Source organism: Pocillopora verrucosa, chromosome 13 (assembly GCF_036669915.1).
Source record: "Pocillopora verrucosa isolate sample1 chromosome 13, ASM3666991v2, whole genome shotgun sequence".
NCBI classification, from domain to species: domain Eukaryota; kingdom Metazoa; phylum Cnidaria; class Anthozoa; order Scleractinia; family Pocilloporidae; genus Pocillopora; species Pocillopora verrucosa.
This window is the reverse complement of record NC_089324.1, coordinates 13,664,511-13,689,194: the sequence shown is the minus strand read 5'-3', so window position 1 is coordinate 13,689,194 and position 24,684 is coordinate 13,664,511. Positions and strand designations below refer to the sequence as shown.

At 38.1% G+C, this 24,684-nt stretch overlaps 1 protein-coding gene across 1 annotated transcript; it reads right to left on the bottom strand.

Annotated features, from left to right (window-relative positions):
• Positions 1–1,910: 1,910 nt before the first annotated feature.
• On the bottom strand, positions 1,911–24,659 carry LOC131781236 (cilia- and flagella-associated protein 61). Its single transcript, XM_059097886.2, has 38 exons — positions 24,570–24,659; positions 24,102–24,236; positions 23,369–23,519; positions 22,889–22,965; positions 22,661–22,728; positions 21,429–21,555; positions 20,893–20,960; positions 20,562–20,626; positions 19,895–20,015; positions 19,169–19,271; positions 18,133–18,202; positions 17,711–17,790; positions 16,865–16,904; positions 16,269–16,337; positions 16,050–16,120; positions 15,396–15,485; positions 15,066–15,102; positions 14,457–14,534; positions 14,167–14,304; positions 13,991–14,062; positions 13,349–13,401; positions 13,136–13,211; positions 12,542–12,592; positions 12,064–12,140; positions 11,596–11,694; positions 11,153–11,239; positions 10,305–10,561; positions 9,347–9,520; positions 8,421–8,536; positions 7,894–7,942; positions 7,684–7,813; positions 7,025–7,197; positions 6,145–6,221; positions 5,579–5,680; positions 5,201–5,304; positions 4,335–4,425; positions 3,486–3,545; positions 1,911–2,800 (listed from the first exon to the last, which is right to left on the bottom strand). The coding sequence occupies exons 2-38, from the start codon at positions 24,230–24,232 to the stop codon at positions 2,660–2,662; spliced, it is 3,573 nt and encodes a 1,190-aa protein (XP_058953869.2). The 5' UTR covers positions 24,233–24,236; positions 24,570–24,659; the 3' UTR covers positions 1,911–2,659.
• Positions 24,660–24,684: the final 25 nt, after the last annotated feature.

Sequence of the window (24,684 nt, the reverse complement as noted above, 5' to 3'; positions counted from 1 at the left end):
TTTTGATGCTATCTTTATTTACAGTTGAAGATAATTGTTCATTTACCTTAGTTTAATTAACTCATGAACTCCCAAGTTCTGAAGACAAATTCTCCCAGAAGACAAATTCTTTCAGATGATAAGAATGTGTTTCTTTATTACTTCTTTCTTAGAGTTCGATGTAGCATCACGTTTGTAGCATAAAATTTTCCTCCAGTTTTGATTTTCTTTAATTCTTGACACCATTTTTGTGGGTGTATTAATTTTGTGAGGAGAATTTAAACTATAATCAGTCTTGGAAGTAAATGGGTCCATTTTAGTGTCTCTGTTTAGCGCATATTTTACTTAAAGCCTTGAACAATTTAGTGCAGTTTCTATCGTACTTATTTGTTTCACTTCTTTGTGCAAGAGAAATAAACAGTGTATAAAATAAAAAAAACTACGTTGATTTTTAATGTCTGTCTCCATATTCTAAGGATTCACGTAATAAGCAGAGAGAACAGATCCTATGGGGACTTCAATACTTGTTTTGACCCGCGCGCGCTAGATTGCTAATCTGTGCAGCTGACAGTGTTTCAAGTCCCCACCCACTTAACAGAAGCGCTTCGTTTCTTAGATTGCGTATCTTCCACTGTCTATCGTTCTCCATATTCTCAAACGGTTTTGAACGCCGACGGACGTGTTTATACTGTTACATGTGTGCGCCTTTTTTACCTTTTTTCTAACACAAGTTTTACAGTTTTTCACATTTGCGCATCGCGTTTTTCTCCTTCTTTCCCTTTTTTATCGTACTTTTCTTTTATCTCATTCTTTACGCGCACTTCTTTCATCGTCCTTAACTTTATTCTTCTTCGCGCTTCATCAGACGCAACTATGTCCTTGTCTGTTTTAATTTTCATTCGTCTCAATCCTCGCGCAACGTCAGGCTTCTTTCACCTTATGTACCTCTTTACCCCTCTCCCCCCCCCCTTAGTAGTTGCTATCGTGTCTATTTTGTCCTCGTTGGAATAGTGTCCTCCTCCTGACGTCATCTCTAGTAAAATCTCAGTTTTCCTTTCGATTGATGTCCAGTCTACAATGGTCAGGTGCTAATGTTTGCTCTCCTCAGTCCTCTCATTACAATTGCAGTTGTAAATTGGAAGAGCTCCCTCCAAGTCTCGCCGACATAATCACTGCATTTTGTAGAAAACCTTCAATGTTCGAATCAAGTCTTCTTCCATCAACTGTTTGGGAATGGATCAAACTCTCGCCCAGAGTCCACCTACGTCGTGAATCCAAGATGGCAGCAGGCCAATCCACAGACTCTACAGAGTCGGTACCCGCCATCTTGGATGTAGATGACGAGAAGACCTTGGTAAAGAGTTTTGACGAAACAATAATTAAGAAAGGATAAGTTACTATAATACTTCCTAAGAGGCAGTCAATGACAACTAGAGAGATTCATTATGAGCAAACACGTTTCGTCAATTATTGGACTTCATGTCTCCTTACATCGTAGATTAAACTCGTCGAATACGCACGCCTATACGCCCCTCTCCCCTTTCCCTTCAATAGCATTATACATCCTTCTACTGCAACTTTTATATCTAATCTCTCCCCGCCCTGCTTACACCCTCGTGTGTTCCAGCGATTTTTGCAGTTTTCTTGTTCTTACTTTGAACTCGTATCGATTCTTTGAGATAATTTCCTCCCCTCTGATTGGCCGATGTAATAACGTTGCACATGGCATGATATTCTTGTCTCAAGTGAAGTTGTTGATTAATTCTTGTATGTTTCCCTTAAACATACAAACGGGTTTAAGTCCTGAAAATGCAATTCCATTTTATTTTTATTACTGAGACTCATTGTATTTTTATTTGCTTGGTTTTTTTGTCACGTAAATGTTCAAACGCAAGTAATTCAGTGTTTAAACCAATAAAAAGTGAGGTGGATTCAAAGGTTTTGTGCATCCTCAATGCACATATTTATTGTGCACAATCAACTTGAAGAGCGCTTAACTCCAGGAGGCGCCATGAATATTCGTGTCAGTCATGAGACTCTCGGGCGTGATTCTTCGTTTATTACTCTTAAGGTTGCCAGATGAATGTGGTCAATCTTTGCAGGAGCGAATAAGAGCTCTAGCGATGAAACAATGAATTGCTCTTAACCTAGCCTGAACTGATTAACAACGATCTTTACATTCAATATTTCACTAACTTATATCATAAAGCAAAGGAAAATATGTATATTTTCGCCGTATTTAAAAATGAAAAGAAGTATGAATATGAATATTTGGGTTTTATTACAAATGGTAGATCTAGAAATTGTCGCCGCAAACAGGAAAGTTTACGAGTTAAGGTGAGTTAAGCCCAAAGTAAAAACGCCACCATCTTGAGGTACGAGGTTCGCCTGTCGAAGTACAGAAGCCACCACATACTCGATGTTAAATGTAATTTTTTTTTTGGTTTATTTCTCGATAGTCGATGATATACACATAACAGTAATTTATTTTCCTTACATTCCTTATTTTCCATTCAATTCGATACTACTCGAAGACAATATACAGTACACAAGCCTTTGCAGTTTTATCGAAACCGTTTGGACTTTCCGATGAACCTGTGTAACACTGAAGCAGTGAAATCAACCAATAGTACCACGTTTATCTACAAAAAAGGAAACGCCGATGACGAGTTAAATGACATCACACCATGCCAGGTTTGGCATACATGGGCAAGTGATTGGAGTTGTAGCTGAGGAATCCAAGCAATCTTTGCTCGATTGCCTTTCTAGCAGATGAAGCCATGTATGAGTCTGAGAGAACGCGGCGCTGATCCTTGGTCAACTGAAAATAAAAATTGAAAATGGTACGCCGTTTATAATGCTGTTAAACTGCAAGTTTCACAATAATTCTTTGAGATGATACGGCTTATTACAATAAACAAGGTGCCTCCAACGTTTTGAGGATTTAAAACGCCTAGTGTGTGAGCAATCGTGCGTAAGAAAGCTGCTAAGCCCCAACTTCATGTTATTTTCTTGTCCGAGGTGGTTCTCACTTAAAAAATTTTACCTAGGCCCTCATTATTAACACTTCGGCATGAGTCTTTCTTCGCCCGCGGGAATATATGGGACGTAAAGCAACGCAATTAACACTCGCCTTAACTCGTCTGAAATTTTCGTGCGAGCGGAAAAACGCACGTTCTGCAGCGCTAATAAGAATAAAGGCCTGCCCGCAGGCTATAGAGTGAGTAACAATTCATATTAAATCTAACGAGCAGTACTTTCATGAGGTACTGTTCATCATGCCGTTCAGGGTGGTCTTTCTCAAAACGCTCTAAACCAGAATCCTTAAGCTTGACCATTCAAGTGCCAGTCGTGGGGTACAGCTTAATAGGACGTTTTTCAGTTTCAATTCATAAATGAAAACCTCTTTTGTAACCATCTATATCAAAGCTATCGCAAACCAATTTTGTCGACTTGTGTATGAACCAAAACACTAAGCAAAGAGCTTGGACGTCAGAGTAACTCACCACTAAGTCTTCGTCTATCATCTTCCGTACTTTCTCCTCCAATGACGGTACATCGGCGGACTGAGAGGGGAAGGTTAAGTTAGTTTGCTTGTACAGTTCTTCGGGTTAGTTTATACCATAAGCTTGTTTTTCTTCGACTTACGCATACAATATGTACGTGAAATTCTGGTAACACAGCTTTAAGCGTTAGGTCAAGATCGCAACGAAATACTTTTACACAGGTTTACATAGGTTTACACATGTTACTGCGCCTGTCAGTATCAAGCGAATTATGACAAATGTAACAACACTGTTTTAGGTTGATACATACACCATTTAAAGTCATAACATAATCGTCGTAGTGAGCACTTAATAAATTCAAAACCAAAGTTATAATGTTCTGGGATTTATAAGGGGAAAGTAGGGAAAGAAAGGATTGATAGAAAGTGCATAAAATATTGACGGTAGTGTTTCATGAATTTTCAATGATGCCTTTAAAAACTCCATCGCTGGCGCATACTTGGCATCGAGATCCATAACCGAGAAGTTTTCAATTAAGTATCGAAAGTGATCTTGAATTGCTTTAGTTTTGCTTTACTTCACTCAGTGATTGGTCCAGAAATCTCGCGCCGCCATCTTAACCAATCAAATGTAAAACTAAAACCAATCTCAACTTGGTCACTCGCGTTTTCCCGCGCTACAAGTAGGTTTTCTGTTTTTTACTTTGAGTTTCATTGGTTAATGACGATGTAAACCGTTGTTCTGATTGGTTAATGATAATGTAAACCGATGTTCTGATTGGTGGTTGTGACCACTCTGGTTTTGGCTTTATAGATTATGGCTCAAAATAATTTACAACATTTTACTTACAGGTTTTGCTACAAGAAGTTCTCTTATCTCATCCCTGAAATCTTTGAATCTATCGTGGAAAACGGCAAGGCACCAGGACTCTCGGAAAAAGCTAAAATATGCACAAAGAAACGTTTAAGGACTTGAAAGCGATGACAAGTCATAATTTGGATATACCAATGTCAGTAGTGTTTTCCAAACTAATTGTACATTAACAACATTCCTGAATGTCTTTCCGGTTTTCAATCAAGCCTAGCTGAAGCCTGCCAGCTGATATGTCTATCTGTCTGTTGGTCTGTCTGTCCGTCTGTCTATCGGTCAGTCTGTCTGTCAATCTGTCTGTTTTTTTGTCTGTCTTTCTGTCTATCTGTCTGTCTGTATATCTGCTCACCTATCTGTCTGAATATCTATGTATTTGTTTGGAAATCTGTCTCTCTCTGTCTGGCTAACAGTCCGTCTGTCAGTCTGTCAGTCAGTCTGTCTGCGTCTGTTTGTCTATCTGTCTCTCTGTATGTCTGCATGTCTATCTATCTGACTGTCTTTCAATCTGAAGAAGGGCTAACGCTCGACACCAGCTTTATAAACTTTGTAAGGTGGCCAACTTACAATATCGACTCAACTGATGAAACCAAATTATCTGTGATACCACAGTTTCTTTAAAAACCAACCTCCTATAATCATGTGCTTTTTCCTTTTAAGTCTGTCTGTCAATCTGTCGTCTATCTATCTGTCTGTTCGTCTGCTCGTCTGTCCGACCGTCTGCCTGTCTGTTTATGTCTACTTATACCCGCCTACCTTCTTAACTTTATGTCCGTCCATTCATTGGTCTATATGTCACAACAATACAAACCCCAAAGTAAGAAAACGAAAACCCTTCGTTTTTGTACCTGTAGAAATCATCTATGAGCCCCTCGTCGAATCTTTGCAACAAATTGTTCAGGTATCGCTCATGTAGGGCATACAAACACACAAGGTTACTTGTATCAAGCCCCTGTAACACAAGAAAAAAGGTACAGAATGAGACAAGATGACAGGATGGCGTCTTCACTTTAAACAAGGCCACCTTAAAAGTTCTAAAACGAAAAATTTTAAAGTGTAAAGTTAGAGTAGAGGAGTAAGTAGAGGGATTCCGAGTGTTTGAAGTAAAGATGCTCACATTTTGGTTTCATGAGAAGAACTGTAAACCACCAATTTCTCACCGCCTTCCTAAGACTTTAGAAGAAACACGCGCACTTCACAACTAAACACGTGATGGTCTCACTAACCTGTCGAGTGTAGCACGTGATTGTCTCTATGGAGCGGTGCTGATTCACGTGCAAGCGGAAGTAGCCTTGCTCATGGTCCTTACCGGTGATAAGTTCCCTGCCCTGTAAGAAAGGAAAATGTACTTTTTTTCGAATCAAGAATTCATATGCCATGCAGCGGCCGGGTTGCTCAGCAAGATTCAAAATGGCTGCATCCAAACCCGCTTGGTATTACAACCTTCCACACATTCTTTGATGGCGAAGATGAAAATGATATGTTTTCATGTGTATGCTATATACCTTTTAAAACAAACTTTCCATCTCACCTTTCTAAAAAGGGGCAATAATAATAATGAGGATCGAAATACACCAATTACAGCACGCAAAAACACATTATAAACAACAAACCAAGGTACTATAAATAGCGACACGTGAACTTTCGACCTCGTTGCCTGACGAAAGCTAGCAGTATAGCAGTCGAAATGTCATGATCAATACGATCCGGATCGCCTGACCATCAAACGTTCATTAAGCTACAGAACTACAATGAAAATCAATATTTTCTATGACAAATCCTCCCTACTTACATATTCAGGCTGTACCATGTGAGCGTCTAATGGAATATTCAAGCTTGGTTTACCGACTTGCAAGTAAGTATATCCCCCTGCAATACATGAAACGTTAAGTTCATTATTTGAAAGCCTCTTCTTTTGAAGGCGCGCGTACTCTTTCATGAGCCAATTTATGATCAGATTCTATAGTGCTAAATGGTTTAACTGTACTTTACTTGAAGATTTCCCCTCAAGCACCAAATGCTATACGCGTCCTAAATTTTGGTTGTTCAAATAAACGTCCGAAATACCTCAAATTAAAGGACATTCTCGAAAGAGAAAGGAGGTAAATTTCTAAAGAAAATGTGGTGCTACGTCGGTTTGGGGTATTACGAGATAATTTGGTTTCATCATCTGAGTCAATAATGTAAATTTACCACCGCAAAGAGTTTCTAAAGCTGACGTTCCGAGCGTTAGTCCTTCGTCAGTTAATAAAATCAAATTAATTGTCTTGAAGGGTAGTTTAAAGCGAAAAAAAACTTTCTCGGCTCTAAAGTCGAAGATTTTCTCACTTACGCTTAAGGAGCTTGTTGGGAATCACGAGAAAACTCCAAATCAAAGAGATAACACGCAGGAAAATGAGAGTGACAGAGTGGTTGGGAGCTGCGCTAGCTTCACAGAACGACGTAAAGTAGAGTCAAAGCAATCTCAAATTACAACATTAAACTAGTCTAGTCTAAACTAGTCTAAACTAGTCTAAACTAGTGCTGGTCTATAATGCTCGTCACTCATTTGTTAACTGTTATTTTTATTCTCTTCTGATTTCTTGAGAGTTTCGCGCGAGAATCAAAGAGTGCAGTGATGCAAATTAACCCAATTGTGCGCTGAATTTTCTCTAGCATGGAAGTCGTCTCACCTGGTAACATAGCAGAGACTGTCTTCGGTTTGGTGTATATTGGTATCAGTAAATTCTGCTCTCGTGGGGTCTCCGTGTCGAGAAGCATGGCGTCAAGGGTGGGATCAAACAATGTTAACAAAGACTGCGCGAGTTCTTCACCTACCTCCTTGGAGTTGAAGTTTCCATGAGTCCTAAAAATGAAAAGAGAACGAGAAAAATTTTGAAGAATGCATGTAGAAAAACATGTATACAGATTGGAAATCAAAAGGTGTTTACACAGCATACACTGCTTCACTTTCATCTACCAGCTTCCAAAGCGAGTTACCTAAGACTCAATGACTAAGCACTTTGATCCCTGAGGGTGACGAACATCTGATTTCTTTTTCCAACATCACACCTGAATCACACATCCAGGTTACAAAAATAAAAGGTGATCGCCAACTCAAGACGCTCTTGATTGCTAAACAAATTCTTCTTGTCAACACCTTAAAAAATGTATGGACAACAATATGGAGAATATGGAAGCTGATCTACGGGTCTATAAATGTTAAACTTCCGTAATCTCCCGTTGACGTACATCTGACTGCAGTATAATCCGTCATTCTAGGCGGGCCACCACAACGACCGATAATTATGACAACCATAGACAACTTATTATGATAAGTATGATACATTACCAAGATTCTGCATGGTATCTCCGCTGGAATTTCGTTAGTGGTCCTGCAGCCCTAATGCATGGGTCATTTGTGTGGAAATCTGCGTCGATGACTAATCTTCCGTCAAACACAAGACAGCTGTCATTAATGGCTGAAATGAATGGACAAATGAATCCATGAAAAAAACTACTTGATCACTAAACAGAAAATAGCAACGACAAAAAAAATTACCTTTAAAAGCGTCGTGGTCAACCTTCTTGGATTGGAAGCAAAAGAACGCCTGGAAAATTGAAGTAAATATATTGGAAGGTCGCGATATTTTTTTAGTTGACCTGCTAAATTACATTTAGCTTAACAGCACAAATCGTAGGATAAGAGAAAAACACTAAATGGGAAGAATACACTAAGAAGGAACGAGAATGCATAGGATAAGAATGACAGGTTTTGTTTTAGACCATCTTATCGTAGTTACCCATGCCCGCTTGAAATCTGTGAGAAAGGACGATACACTGTGGTAACAACCACTCAATATACATCGCGCATGCACTGAAGACGACACAAAGAAGTCAGCCACGTATTTATCATGCGAAAAGTGTTCTGTATATCATCTGCCAAGCGCAACCTTTTCATCTAGGTGAAGTGCATTATTTGTTTTTCGTACGTTCTTAACTAAGGAACGGTGGCCAATTAATTGATTAAAGAAACTTGAAAATTTGTGCAAAGATTCCTCTCTTTATCATCGTCTCAAGTGAGCTCACCTCACAGTCAACACTGAGTGGTTTGTTTTCTGACGTAAACGTAGCACGTGACAGAGGCTGGTCGACTTTCCCGTCATTCCACTGAGCGAGTGTGAAGCCGACATGACACGCCACTCCTTTAGGGACAATAATGAAAAAAAATAAAACCGGTTCACATAAAGTTTATAATGATCTTCAACCAAGCAAGGGATCATGCGGTGCCTATGCGAATATATTTAAAATTATGATAAGTAAACAAGCATAAAAATCAATTTGAATTTAGCAATAGGGTAGCTAAACTCTACTGTTTTTCAGGGCAAAATGTTACGATTATGAAATAAAAACGTTTCTTAAACGGAAAACGATTCTAAAAGAATAATATGTATGGAAGAAAAGAGTAGAGAAATAACGTCAACGAAAGTTGCAGATTCACAGAATTTTTTGAAAATTTTCGGTGATGTACTAAACTATTCCAGGTGGCAATATTTTGTACAATCCATAAACGGACTCAAGTGGAAGGTCCTGATGAAATTTAACTAAACTACAAGAGTTTCCTTCCTTTTCTACGAAAAAACAAAATGAATATTTACTTCTCGAACTCTTCCACTCCCAAGATCTATTTAGAAATTCGCCTCACTGTCTTCTTTACGTTGCCTATAAGTTTGAAACTTAAGTATTGGATTAAATGATAATCCTCTGATATTTCTCTCTATTTTCATCACTGGTCTTCTTGATAAAGTACTGATATTGTAAGGAGAAAGTATGTCTTGGTCACTGCTGGGAGTTGAAGGGTTAAGCTTTAATTGTACCAAAAATGTTAGAATTAAATCGTGTACGTTAGCAAAAACCATTAAAACAAACGAACAAAACATAATAAAAAACTGAAAAGATTGGACAAAAGATTGCCGCTATTACCATGCACATTGATGTGTGTTAGGGAATCTTACCACATTCATGTAGTGCTGCAGAAACCGCATCATCGATAAACGGGTTATTAAAACAGGTTGGTAACGAGACTGGGGGCTGAACGAGCACAACACGTGATCCAGGGAGTCCAGCCGCTAGAAGGGTTTGCACCACGACGAAAGCATCCAGTGTGTTTCCGTACACAAGGGCTTTTCCTTAAAAACACAAAACAAAACAAAACTGCTAAATTACAAATAAGTGAAAAAGAGCGCTTTTTGATTGGGTGTCGCAAAACCAAAACCAACGTAATCACATCAGCCAATCAGATCAAAGAAAAAATATCACAAGGAGCTTTAAGGCGGCAAAACGCGTGATCAAGACGTGATTGGTTTTAGTTTTGAAACTGATTGGTCGAGAAAGTGGCGCGAGAGTTTTTGAACCAATCACCGTGCGAAGTAAAGAAAAAACCATAGCGAGCCCTATTTGCTTTCGGCATTCAAATGAAAATTGCTTCAAACATATTTGGACCTGTGGATGATAACGAATGGCGAATTATTCCCAGGTTGACCGCAATTGAAAAAATTGCAACAAAAGAGGCCTAAACAGATAAGGCTCCGTCATGTTCGAAACCAGGCTTCCCAAATACTTATTGGGTGCTCCGACCAACGGACACAACTTGTTGGAATTGTTAGGAGAGAGGTGTATCAAACAAATTGCTAAATTTCTTAAATATGATTCAAATCACAGACGCATACATTGGTGACCAAAGTTGCATATGATCAAATTGAGGTCTAAAATATGGTTTTGTAAATGTTCCATGGAGAGATGCCTCTTTCGCCACCACTGAGATCGTTTAACATATTGTATTTACCACTGGCTCTGTCATAAAAGGCATCCCCTCGAAAAAAAGTTATCCTTTTCTCCTAAATAAACCGCCTGACCTCATCTCTTATAAGTAACTAAACAGTAACCATTTTAACTTTATCACGTACGGCTTACCTTCACCCGTAAGAAACTCCCCTCGGATAAAGCTTAACACGTTCTCACAGTCTTTTTCTGTATTAACAGTGAACACTGACGATGGCAGGGGGCCCGTGTATCGTGATACTTGAGGTATTGTCACCTCACTGGTAGTGACTAAAGTGGAGATATCAGCGCCAGTAGGTACAGGGACTTGAAACTGCTGACCAGTGCACAGAATAAGGTAATCATAAGGAATGAATGCTCCTTCGCTCACTTTGACGACCTTGTTCGTTCTGTAGATAACAATAAAACAGACCCAAAACAAAAAAAAAAGAAAAACAATTTTTGAGGATTTTAGCACAGAGAGTTGCGCTTTCGCGCTGGGATGCTTTAGAAAGCATAGCGCGTCAAGTCCCGTCGGGAATTTATTGAAGTTGTAAATTTATCGCAAGGAGATTTCTAACCACATCATGGTTTTCATGAAATGCCCGTTGGCATTCAGGGCAAAAGATAAATTGCTTTAGCCGAAACGAAACGGCGACGTCAGTCTAACTGAAAACTAATCTATCCTGTTCACTTGCACTTGTGTTTTATAATTCTGTTAACGTAACTAGGTATCAAACGAGGTTATAATGAATGGCTTTCCAGTGTACCGAAGGAAGGATCTTAAAATACATCTTCTTGAGATGCAAGGACCTTCCTCACCAAGTGAGTTTAATTGAGTGACCAAGACAGAATTTCTCCTCACAATATCAATACAATATCAAGCAGACAAGTGATAAGAATAAAGAAAAATATCAACAAGGAGATTATCAGCTGATCCAATACCAAATTCTCTGAACTAACATCATATAAATTGTATGGCAGATAGTAAGGAGAATTACCTGTCAAGTGCCATGACTTTGCCCTCAACAACCTTGATCCAGGTTTCCAATGCCATGTGAGTGAAATCGTCTTGAGTATAACAAAGACTAAGGAAGGCAAAAGTAAGCAAACTCATAGTAACAAACTGTGTTCCGATCAAGGAAATCTAAAAGTCTAGGGTCGAGTTTCTTAGTCGCCTCTGCTCAAGACTGATCTCCGCGGATCTAAACCTAAGCGAAATTTATGGACAATAATAATAACCGTTCCAAAAACATGATTGTTCTGGCTTGAAATATAACTCAGACCTTTAGATGAAACAATGCGTTAGACACCAGGCTATCGTGAAGCGCTCGCTGTAACGGGTTTAATTTCAAAGAGAACTGGAAAGGAATTTTCACATAAGAAACCACTAGCAGATACCAGGGAAGAAAAGAAAAACACACTGCACAGATGAGTTCAATACCTGGAAGGAAGGCACTTTGAACGCAGTTCGTCTGGAGGAAGCTGGCCTGGCAAACCATGTGTGGATACTAGTGTTAAATTATTGAAACGAAGATGCGGGCTAAAACAGAAAAGAGAAGTATATAGTAACCATCCAGGGCCCAGTTGTATAAAGGTCGAATAACGCTATCCAACGGATAAATCACTATCAGGCTGGGGCCTGAGTTACACGGTAACCTGTTACTAAATATTTTAATCCGTGTCTCACTTTCCATGTGAGGAAACTAGCCTGACTAGAATCAAGCCGCTCGCTGAATTCTCTAATGTATGTAGGTCAAACTTCGATCACTTTTCAACATTGTCGAAATTAGTGCGCGATCGGTTTGGTTTGCTCTCCTTCGCTTTGGTATAAAAAATTCATGCCGCCCTTGACGTCGATCATTCATTTTACTACGAGTTTTTGTGAAAAACTACAGAAAGGCAAACTCACCAAAACAAGAGGGTTTCAAGGAAAGATATCCCCACATCTGATGCTCCAACCACAACAATCCGAGCATTAATGGTAACCTGTTAAACAATTAAATCGAAAAGAAATTGTCATGGCAAGTTACGGATGGTACATGTATATGTAAACAAGACGACTGGAGAAGTTTACGTGGGATGCATTGGTTGTCATCTACAGTTACTCTGTTTTTACGTGGAAAATAACAAAGTTAATGCTAATTCTTCAACGTACAGGACTGAAATCGAAAAACGAAGAGAAGAAAAGACAAGTCAACAACCCGGGATATTACGTGCGGTCACCCATCCAAGTAGCAACCTCAGCTTAACATCAGCGAGAAGCACAAGCACGTGGCTAATGTCCACATCTTGCAACGACACTCAAGCGAATGTTAACGCGGTCTGCCACAGGCATCCCACATAATAACCAACGATGTGTAAAGATCACTGGAATGAGACAAACAAACCTTTGGTTCTAAAGTTAATTTTCTGTTCAAATGAGTCAAAGCAAAGGGTTCCTGAAAAAAAAATTGAAAAATTAAAAAAATGAAAATAAGTTGCCAGGGATCCACATCTTCCACTGCTCCAAAAGAAAAGGGGAAAATAGAAAAATAAGAAGTAATGAGTTTCTGTTTCTAAATCCTAATGGTTGTAAAGACCACAAGTAGCGCATGACACAACTAAATCCTAGTCAATTACTCGATTTATGTAACAACGAAATTAGGACTGAAAGACGACTCCATGAATTGATTTTAGTTTGCATCACAACCCATTGAGATTGTTTGAAATAGCTAGCGCTGCCTCCTAAATCAGCAACATGACCCATGTTAGGCGTGAAATTAATCACGGGGTGATGTATTCACGGTCTGTGATTGGTTGAAATAACGAGGACTAATCAATCAACTGTAAAAATAAAACCAACCGGCATTTTGTCACACGCGTTTTCCCGCGCTTAATGTCAGTAATGTGCGTTTGCCCTTGTTTCTTATTGATTCATTCTGCATATTGGGCTCTAAGCCATTCACGATACAACTACCTTCATCAAAAAGAAATCAAGTTACCTTATTTGCTAAGATTCTTTCTGAGGGAGCATTTCCGCCCAGTTGATCCAATGGGTATATAATTTGACGACGAGCTCTGTAGCAAGACATTTTTAACATCATTAGCAGGAACATGAAGGAATAATTACGTCTGAACATTTGATACAATCAAACTTCCGCTAGAAGCAGTTCTCGTAGCGTTTTTCAATGTCACGAGGACGTCCCGTTACACACCTGATTGGTACCAAGTCATTAAGCGCTGTCACAGTCGTATGGGGTTTGGAGCCCTGAAAACAAACATAAACAGCCTGAATTTGGTTGAAGATCTGGAATAAAAGCTGTAAGGAAATATTATGTTTACAAATACATACGTTTTCCTTTGACGCGAAAACATGCTGAGCTATTTTTCCGCGGACGTTGTGCTCTGAGAAGTGAACATTTTTCCCAGAAAAGAAGGTAGAGGAAAACTGTAAGCTTCGTGGAATTTAGAGGCCAGTAAAGACTACGGCGGTAATTATCCTTCTCAGATTTTTTTTAAGCGCGCGGGAAAAAATTTTGCAAAAGAGCTCGGTGTCGAATAAATTTACTACGTGGAAGCTGACTTGTTAGATTTCTCACCTATGACTTTGTAAACGATAGATTTGACCGCAAAAAACTTCTCCATCTTAAATTGAATTTCAAACGAGATTTTTCGTGAATTTGGCGGCATGCCTTTGAAATTGAGGAAAATCATTTGAAGAATATTACCAGATATTTCCCAGTTTTAGCGAGGGTTTATTTTAAGCCACGTGTAACGTTAATGTGAATCATGCGTGCGCAAAACTATTTGACGTAAATAGTGTTTGTACTACAAATCTGAGATTGATGCTAACTTACTGGTTTTGTTTCTGTGTATCTTGGGCAGACTGGGTAATACAGGCAAGATTTGTGGGCCAGTCTTAGCACTTCCTACGAGGAGAGAAACATGTAATGGTCAAACGTGATTGTCAGAAGACACATCTGCATCACCAGTAATGAGCTGTTGAAGCTTTAACTTTCAGTGTACAACCTACCTTTAGAAAGTGTTTGGAATATTGCTGAAATACAGGATTGAGAGCAAAATGGAACAGACGGCCATGTTCATCTCTTTTATGATGATTGAAGTAAATAAAATCTTCAATGTTGAAATGAGAGCGGATATATTCTATATCCTACAAAGGAGCAGAAAGAAGACGAATGTGAAGGTTTAAACAATACATGGCAAAGCACGGCTGAATAACGGAAATGGTCAAAATTGCAGAGCCGAAGCTCTTTAATTCACATAAAACTCAACAGAAGAAAAGAACAAAAAAAAAAAGGACACCTCTTCTCGTCTAAGGAGGGCGACGCCGACAACTTGATCCAAACTCTTAGCGATAAAGCACTGAATTTCAGCACCATCCTTTAATCATATGAAAATGAGACATATTGTTAAAGATTAAGAAAAAAATACACCATTGGACTTAACCCTCATCAGAAAAGTGGAGTCTGGTAACGGCATTGGGATCTCAGAAAAACAGCAAAAAGCGAGGTGCATTCACAAAATAGAAATTATCAACTATTTCCGAAAAATAGTTCAAGGTTGGTATGTTGCCACGTTTCGTCTCGTCCAAAAGACTCATGGGGTGCCTCTACGAAATTTTAGCAAACTCGTTGAGCGACGCTCATTTGAATAAATGCGTTACATGATACACGAATGTGTACTAAATAAAAATGCAACAATTGTTGAGACAAAAGAGGACAACCACTGCTTAATTTATAAGTTTAGTTACTATGATATGATTCAGATGTTCGTCTTATCAACAGTAGTGGTCCAAGACGTCGAGAGATATTGAGGGTTGAGGGCGCGAGAATGAAATAAAATTGATGTCAGATCAACATGCAATAATATAATAACATAAAATTTATACGTTTATCTACTATAAAAACCTACCGGGTCTCTCCTATCATTATTGTATTGCTGAACATCTCTGCAATAAAAACATAGAGACAGCAGTCAATACCATGAGCACTGAGAATCGTGTTGCAAAATGACATTGTTGTTCACAGCGCTTTCAATAATCTTTTCCCTTGGTGGCTGTCGATGGTGCAAAAGGCCGCTGTGCCCTAAGGCGCAACCCAGGCACGAAAACTTGCACGAGTGCTCAACCGACGGTGGTTAGAGGTCCTATGGACAGCGGTAAAATGCTGTTGCCTCGCCTCAATTGAAACCTCTGTGTAAACTTGTAATATTTTTGCAACATTTTTTGGTGGATGTACTCACTGCATTATGATATCTGCGCCATTCAGTTGTGAGACAACAGATTGGATTCCTTCAGTGTCAGCCGAGGTACAGGGACTCACTTGAAACGATCTTCCAGAAGAAAAAGCACAAATAGTAAAAACACAGTTCTAAATGAATATAACATTGAACAACGAGATGTTGACAACAACAAAACATCTTGTATGGATCACGAGACTAGAGCCCAATCTCCGTCAACTCGGGTGTAACGAATAAAACAAATCAAGTACAACATTTGCCTGTGAGGGAAGTCTTCAAAAAGCCATAAAATCCAAACAAAAAACAAGCGACAAGTTTGAGATAGCAAACCAAGTGTTCAGGTAGGCTTCAGATTCAAGTCCAAGGTCTGTGGGCATGATTGGCCGAATTACAAGATCACGTGCAGCGCGCGTGAACACAAACACACCAGGGGCAAAGGTAAAAATAATTGTAGTTCGAAATGTTATACTCAAGGAACTGAAAAGAAAAATCTGACCACGAGTTTCCGAGATACCTGTTCAAACGATATAAATAAATAAGTCTAAAACGCAATATTTGGGAAATTTTCGTTGATTTCCTATTGTAAGCTAAGCCTGAACTTGAAATTCCAAAAAACAGTTAAGTAAATCTGTTTAAGTACAAAAACTTAGAACTTACTCAATGAGACCCCATCGGTGAAACACATAAAGCTCTTGAGATAATGTGCTGTACTTTCTTGGAGTAACCCTCTGAAATAAAGGAACTGGTAACTTTAGCGTGAGTCATGAAGGGAAAACATAATCATGTGGATGAACATGTCTTGATGAAAAGTATTGCATGTGCTTACAATTAGACAGGACAATAAAACTACGCAATAACACTGCAACGAAAACGTACCACAAAAGACTGAAGAAGAGGGAACTCTGGTACAAGATGAGGCATTGTTAAAATGCAGTAGTCTTTTTCCTATTAAAAAAAATAATAATAGTAATAATAATAATAATAATAAATAGCAGTTCATTGGTCAAGGCAATAAGATAAACCACTAAAATCCTTCCTCTCTGCGTTACCAAAGTTTCTCTGCAATCAGATAGTCCTTATGTATTTACTTCATTTATCTTTTTGCCCTGTTCAGCTTCAGAGCTCGGCTGGTTTGAATAGTGGCCTGTATAAACAACAACATGGCCAGACCACAACACCGGGAGCCACGTTCAGTCCTTTTTGCGAAAAGTGCGTGGATTCTTTGACGTTCCCTGCCATAAAGCAGTACAGAGAAGATGCAAGAAACGGGGCCTGCGGTTTATCGTCCTTATCTGAGAGCACTAGAACGTCTGACCATTTGCAGATGTCCTAACACAGGCACCACATTCTCCTCAGTTATTTTAAATCCCTGAGTGTCAGTCCGGTCTGGGGCTTGAACTCAGTTGAACCCTGTCCGGCGCTTTACAACACTCTATTTACGACAAATACTAAAGTAAGCATTTGGTACTTACTGGAAATAGGTCAAACACCGCTGGAAGAAAATCTATAGACCTAAAAGAATAAACAAATATGTTTTATTACAATCAAGTGAAAAAGGGATACGCTAAGCTAACGTTTAACAGCAGAGGATAGCGTATTACTCGATTACACGCCGCCGTTAAACGCTGTTGTAGAAGCAAAATTACCAATGAACGCCGCCCTACTATAAACGCTGTACCCTCTGCGAAAAATGCAGCTTTTAGCCTTTTAACTCCCAGAAGTGATTTACATGTATTTTCCCCTTATCAAATCCGTAAAATATCCAGCAAATAGGTAATGAGAAGACTCAAACTTATCAGGTAAAAGTTGTTATCCTGATCATACACCAAATTCTGGTAACATATTTACAAGGAAATGTGTACCGGCTAAAGAGGAGAATCTGTTATCAGATATTGAGACTTAAAGGTTAAAACACATATGTAAAATGAAGGGTAAAGATATTGAACTGAGAAAGTTCCTGTTTTACCAAAGAGATTTACCATCAGTGCCGTCAATTGTTGAAGAAGTATTTTTATAAAATAATTCAAATAGTACGCGCGCTCTGATTGGCCATAAAACCATTTTACATGAGCGTATGTAAACACGGTTTTCGTTCCTCTTTCATTAGTAGGTTTCCTACGCTTATCTCGTGTTCTCCCAACCTCCCGCGTGTTTACATCAGGCTATGTAAACACGGAAACCATTTTACATTTCTTCAATGAAATACAACCCTTCCTTTAACAAAGACCTCAACAGAAACACTTGAGATTTTAATCAAGTAAATACGGTAACATCAGATACACCGAAGGAGAAAATATGTAATTCTTTTTGTTACTGACCTCGTCTCGTATTTTTCGTCGATGCAAAAGAGTTGGATGCAAAATGCGCTTGGTTCTCCATCGGTTGCACCCTTTGATGCCTAAAAAAAATGAAACGTAAATTTAAGATAATTTTTAGGTCTCAAGAAGTGGAGAAAGATGTTACTCCTTCAGTCGTGAGCGTAGAGCAAGGAAGAAAACCGAATCCCCAACGAAAAATCAGCAGAGTTCCTTTGAAATATTTGGCGGGAAGTTGGCGCGCGGGAGATCAAAATTGATCCCCTGGCTGTGTTTGAAAATATCGAACCCAGACCTTCGGATACCGCGCCCTGATGCTCTACCATCGAGCTTTAAGCCGTGAGTAGGTTCATATGTGACACGCATATCCTGCATATTGCTACGATCAGAAATTTGCAGGTTGCTTTTAACTAGTCAGTACTTACTCTGGAGAGGCTGGCAGAGTGAACTGGCACTTGTTCTTCATCTTTATCCTGCTTGACTGAGTCTTTTGGTCTACAAAATTAGAGAAAGAGTGAAATACGTTGGTTTATTAAGTAAACTGCGCCGTTTTACAAGGATTTCCAGCCCTGAGGAAAGCTGTAATAGTTTGACATCAGCAATCAGCTGCTGACACGTCACTCGCCTTTCGGGCCACCAGGTTAGGTTGATGAATAAACGGCAGAACGTTCACCATTTTCATATAATCATAAAGCCGACTTTTCTTTTCAGTAAAGGCCTACGGTGGTTATAAAATATTAAAAAATGATAAAATTATACATGGTGCCTGGTAGATATGGAATTTCTCTTCTCGTATTCGACTCTGCATCTCACTCGTTAGAAAAAAATTTCTCTCGAAGAAAAAATTCCATTCAAAATGCACCCATGTGTTATTCTCTATGTAAGGTGCCTAAGTACCTCAGTCTTAAGTGCAGTAACACCCTGATACATAAGTCAGTGCTCAAGAGATATAAAATCTAAGATGACCAAAGCTCACAAGCAAAAAAGTTAAAATTGATCATTCAGTAATGAATCAGGTTCATGACACATACATAAGATAGAATAAAAATAAGTCAAAATTAAAAAAACTCACTCATAGCCGGTGGTAAAAGTAGTTTGAATGTTATATCTATAAGTATTTAGGTCATAACCACCTCTAGCAGTTACTACATTAAACAGAAGTCTATTTAAGAAAGTTACAGAATCGCTCAAATGTAGCCTTTCGAGAATCGAGAATAAAGGTTTAGCTCGAGATTCGTGTTTCGAGAATCGAGATTCAAGTTTCGAGGATCGAGTTTCCAAATTTTAGTTTTGATAATCAAGTTTCGAGACACTCTTAGACGTAGTCCTCTTTGAGGATCATGACCCACAATTTCGAGGAAAAATTTAATTCTCGGACGCACCTCATACAATTACTTAAAAGAAAAAAGAAAAACAATCTAGTATCCTTTCTAAATCATTATCACTCGCTTGATTACTTACGTTTCTGTCCGTTCTTCTAATGGCGATGTTCTTTGTACCTGTTCGTCTGACGGTGTGACTCTTGGTTCTCTTTCAGGACTTGGTGCCTTTTCCGGAACTAGTGCTGTACATAACAAAAAATGAACGTGGGTGATTACCATTCAAGGATTTAAACTGATAAAGAAAAAGTCGCCTCAGAGCAGAAAATAAATTTTCCCCTTCAAAGTACGTATGTCCATTCAAATCTTCTTTTGTTCGGACACTGTAACAATCTGACCGAACATAACTTGGATAAGATATTTCAAAATTAAGCAGTTTTTAAAACCTTTTTGTTTCTAGTTCTGTCATCAAATTTGGTTAGACATGGTCTGATTTCTCTTCTATTTTTCCAACACAGCAAATGCGATAGTTAACATATAAATGTGGTTTGGTTTTATCAACGAAGTTAATAATGTGAATTGATCACCGTAAGAAAGTTCTAGAGCTGGCAACGTGAAAAACACAGTAGTGAAATAGCCGAAAGCGGCCTTTCCCCTCTAGAACCTCTTGAACAAAATATTATCTTTAACTCGCCGTTCTACACCGATCCTCAAGATACATGTATCAACGAATGCTATTCATTCAAATAATTTATTCGTGTATTCCCTCCGAAGTTACACTTGGCAGCAAAGAAATCGAGAGGATAAGAGGATGTATTACTTACAGTCTACGCAAAGATTTTAATTGACAAATTAATGGCTAATGTACCTGGTGTTTGACCTTGTAGTTTTTGCAACCCGTTAAATGGCTTTAAGTCAAAACAGCTGCTCAGTAACTCTACATCAACTTTTGAACAGACGCTCATAAAACCAACAGCAGTGCCCTTCACCTTAAGAATCATAACAGGATAAAGGAAGTTTAAGATAATTTTTTTTTAAACTAAGTAAGAACCCCTGAAAAAATTGTTTTCTTTATATATCATATTATCTATCATTATCTATCATTCTAAGAAATACAGTGTAATCAGTTCATGAAGTGATAAGTCTAAATGGAAAAAATGAGTAGGGTTCTTCAGGGAATGTTCCAACCAGAGAAGTTACAAAAAGTACTTCAGGTCAAATTTCTTCCCCAAGAGCTATAGGATGCATCTACAATTAATCACACCAAGTTTCAAACACTTCACTTCCCTTTAAGCATGCTTCATCCCATCTTGAAGCATTTGTCTTTCTTAATAAAAGTGACAGGAACAAGCTCAAAGAGCAAGATACTTGTGGCAAAGGTAAAGTTGAATAAACCACAAGGAGTAACTACAGATTAGTTCTTGTCAGTAGCCATGGGAGATATATAGAGAATGTGTGAAGAACTTGTAGAGTGATCTTGGGTTAGGTATCATATTATGGGTTAGAGACTCCTCTGTGCTAATCTATCAACTTACATCAGCAACAACACATTTATTGTCTTCATCCTGAGCCTCTATAAGCTCTGCCAGGAAAAAGTCACCTGAAGGAAAAAAATAACAATCAGTCTATCAAATTTGAGCCTTGCATTGTATATCTCTTCCCAACTGGATGTCTTTTTTTCCTTTTTTGGAGGGGGGGAGGTTGAAATTGCAATTGAAGAGGGGGGTGTGTTGATTAAGATGTAATTCTAACCCCCCCCCCTCCAAAAAAAAAAATGAGTAGCTGGAAGCTATATGCACATTTATTCTGACATTATCTGAACAGGACCCTAATCAAGTTATTTAACCCTTAAAAAAGAAGACATACCATACGTAGATGTGAGGACATCACTTTGTCGATTAAAAATTGGTGTAAGATCATCATGATCCTCAACCCTGCAAGGAAAAGATTTTTTCAAAGGTGTGTTGAGTGATGGAAATATGAGCTGAGTTACTGTGTGCAGTGTCAATTTTATACATGTACACATGTCACCATAGCTGGAAGGAAATGCACAATTTGCATGCATAGATATATACTAGTACACAGTGCCTGAAATAAGGAAACGACTGTTATTATTTTATACAGATATCTTAAATTTGCAACAGTAAATCTCACTTTAACTTCAAACCATTAATTAAAAATAAATAGTTGATTGAAAAAGGTTACATCATTCCGTAATACATGACTACCACACACAGATTGCCAGTCTTATGCATTGTCACTGCAAATTGTGTGGCCAAAATTCTTTCCTACTTGTCATATAGATTGCAATGGTCCCAACTTGGAGCCCTGAAGTACATGTATCACAAAGCTCCTTTATGGAATGATGAACAAGCTATACCTGGAGACCCAGGTCATCTTACCTTGCTGATCTGATGTGTAATTTCGCACTGTGATCATGACGATGACACACTTGCAATTCAATGCTCAATCTTCCAGAAAAACTCTCTTTAAATGCCACTGGCTTAAATAATTCTGTCAGTACTGGTCCTGCAAAATGGAGATTAACATACTAAATGTCATTAACACTCTAAGATCAAACAAAATTCACTTAAATTACCAATTGCTCATTAATTATGACAGTGTCAGCCTTTGATCTAAGGGCTGGACAAGATTGCATATATTGAACGATCCAAATGTTAGAGTTAACTAAAACTACTAGCTCTGTTTACACTTAATTAAAAAAAAATGTCACCAAACAGTGCAGGCCAAACTGCTTCTTAATCAGTGTTTCTAAAATAACTAACTGTATTCCTTAAATAAGCAAGAGAAAAGAATATTGAAATGCAACATTATACATATACTCAATAGGACCTTACCCTCCAAGTACACCCTAACATTGTTAACACTTTGACACATACTCAGTGTTTCGTTTGCCCAGGGAAAAGTAAGAAGCCTGAGCCATGCAAGCCAGCAAGAGGTCTGCAAGGGATTTAGCAAGAACTACCAGTAAACCTCTCCCCAACTTTAATAAAATCTGCCCGTGGGAGGAGAAATGCATGTCTTGCACTTGCAACATAGGCTTACTTGTTGGTTAATAAGACCTTGAATCTCATCTTTAATAATTTTATTGACCATTTACATCCAAACATCAATATGCATATTCTCCATACTGTTCTCTACAAGTTTCCTAAGTTGCTGACAAGGAGAATTTGGTTAACAATCAAGAGCGTCTTTATTTGGTAATCTTTCCTTTATTCGTGTGACCTAAGTGTGTGACTCAGGGCTGATATTGTAGGGTGAAATAGGGTGGGAGTCACTAGTACCTAAAGACAGCATTTTATTCTGACTTGTAATTTTTAAACAATTTTAGTTTTTTTCCCCATTTTCTCTGCTAGTTTTATCATATCTTTTAGAAATTTTTTACAAAGCACACACAATCATTATGTCATGCAGCATACACTATTTAAGTTTATAAATTATTATTATTACAACCATATTATACATTTTCATAGAAGAGTCAAATAAAAAAAAAAGAATGACATACCCTTGTAAGGGCAGTTCTTGCACTCAAGCAATATTACCCAATCAATTCCTTGACTACAAGACTAAGTGTATAATGATAATTAATTTTTACTGGTAACCAGTATATTACCTGTCTCAACTCCTCTTGGTACAATGAGGAAAATATAATGAAGTGCTGGAACAGCATTGAAAACAGTTCTGTAAACAAAGAAAATAGCTCTCTTGGCTTATCAATTTTCAGGATAACAATTTGTTATTATACACACAAAAAAGACTAAATTAAGTCTGCATACACCTGCAACTCAAATGGTTGCCAGTCGACATGCCCATTTTTTTTACAGATTACTCAAAAACTCACCTGATAATTTCTGTTGCACAGCCATATGCAAAATCTGCCTTTGCTACAAAGTAGTTCATGAAGAGGGTGTTGAGAGGCTGGTTGAATGAAAACAATACAGACTGTAGTAATAGATTTGGATGATAAACTATTGAAAAATATACATAGCAATTTTATGTACAGAGGGTGATGACAACCACTTTCCAATGATTACAAATTAGAAAACCGAGAAGCTTTTAATGGATCACCTTTTTATAATGCCTTTAACTCCCAAGATCTCATTAGTAATTCTCCTTACTGCCTGCCATACAGTTCTTGTAACCATAGTTTGGAGAATTAATTTTATTTTTGGATTTATTTTGGGAGGAGTGTTTGAGGGTGTTTGACTCTACACCCTATAGGTAGGTGTTTATTTAGGGAAGGTGCTTATTAGAGCATGGGTGCTTGTTTGAGGAAATAAATATTATCAAGAAATCTATTTCAGAATCAAAATACACTTACACTGCACTTTTTGCAGTCATATTTTGTATGAAACCATTCTTCCCATTTCCCAGGATCCAAACTTGGTAGATTGGGGTAATCAAAGAATGCTGCATGACCCATGACATCATTGTTTGCATTAACCAATGTTACAGCCAAACTGGCTTTTTCACTGCAAAATTAATGGAAGATTATAGATTATATAACATTTAATCATGGAGTCAAATCAAAACTGAGAGAGTATACTCCTGAGAAGTATATTATTGAGTGTAGTGACTGACTTTTTCACAACAACAGCAGATCAGAAGTCATCATTAGAGACAAGTGAAAAGTTATTTGTCAGTCCAAAGGTCTACATGTATGTCTGGTCTCGCTTAAGTAACTTTATTCTGTTCAGTTTGTTTCTTATGTAAACTTCATGATTAAGTCATCTGTGTAATGGTGGTAGTTGAAGACATCTGTTAAAGGGAGTCTGCTCTAAGTTAGTGTTCAACCAGAGTCAGAGTCAGTCTAGATCCAGTTGTTGAAAATAGATTGTGCTGTAGCACAGAGTTCCAGTCAGTTGTATGATTCATGAATCAATTATGTGATAGATAGTTTCAGCTCATCATTTCTTTGATAATCACTGTTATATCACGTTGAAATGATCTGTAATTAACATTTGAACCAAGATTTTTCTTAATAAAATTATAACATCGGTACATTTTTATTAAATGGTTTATAATCCCTACCACATTAATTGAAGTCTACTTACATAACATTTACGACATTTACACGACCAAAAAGCTTTTCTGTTGTGGCGCTGACAAGTTTCAATATCTCTGGTGCATCCAAAGATTCTGTCCGGCGCGCCTGAATTACCTCCTGGGACGAATTTGAAGTCATATTTCTACGACCAGCAAAGAAAACACATTTTTTGCATCAGCAAAAGAACACACAATCCTGAACCTATTTTTCTTCACAAGGCAATTGCTTTATGACGCAAAATTGCAGTAAAACGCAAAAATATGTTCGCGTGACTCTCTCTAGTTTGAAAATGTGTCTTACCAATACCTAAATCTGTTAAAGTTCTTCATGAAAATTCGTGCATTCAGCTCAACTTGTAACGCGAAAAGCAACCCCTAAAAACATTAGTTTTCTAATTATTTTCCTAAAAATGTCAGAAAAAGATAGAAAATGAGCGTAGATTACAGTTAGCATAAACATCGGAGGGCAAACCGACCTTTCACGGTGCAAATTTCAAGAAATTCTCAAGTCCATTTCCTTCGCGCCATCATAAACTTTGACGGTCAACAACAAGGCGCCGTTGCTTGGAAACAAGACAGAGTGGAGACTAA

What these genes read in the sequence shown, in the direction of transcription:
- LOC131781236 (XM_059097886.2), bottom strand. Translation starts at nt 24,232, where the DNA reads ATGACTTCAAATTCGTCCCAGGAGGTAATTCAGGCGCGCCGGACAGAA. An exon ending in CACCGATGGGGTCTCATTGA is followed by an intron (nt 15,486 to 16,049) that starts GTAAGTTCTAAG and finishes TTCTTCTGGAAG; the next exon opens with ATCGTTTCAAGTGAGTCCCT. An exon ending in AACTTCTTGTAGCAAAACCT is followed by an intron (nt 3,546 to 4,334) that starts GTAAGTAAAATG and finishes TTCCCCTCTCAG; the next exon opens with TCCGCCGATGTACCGTCATT.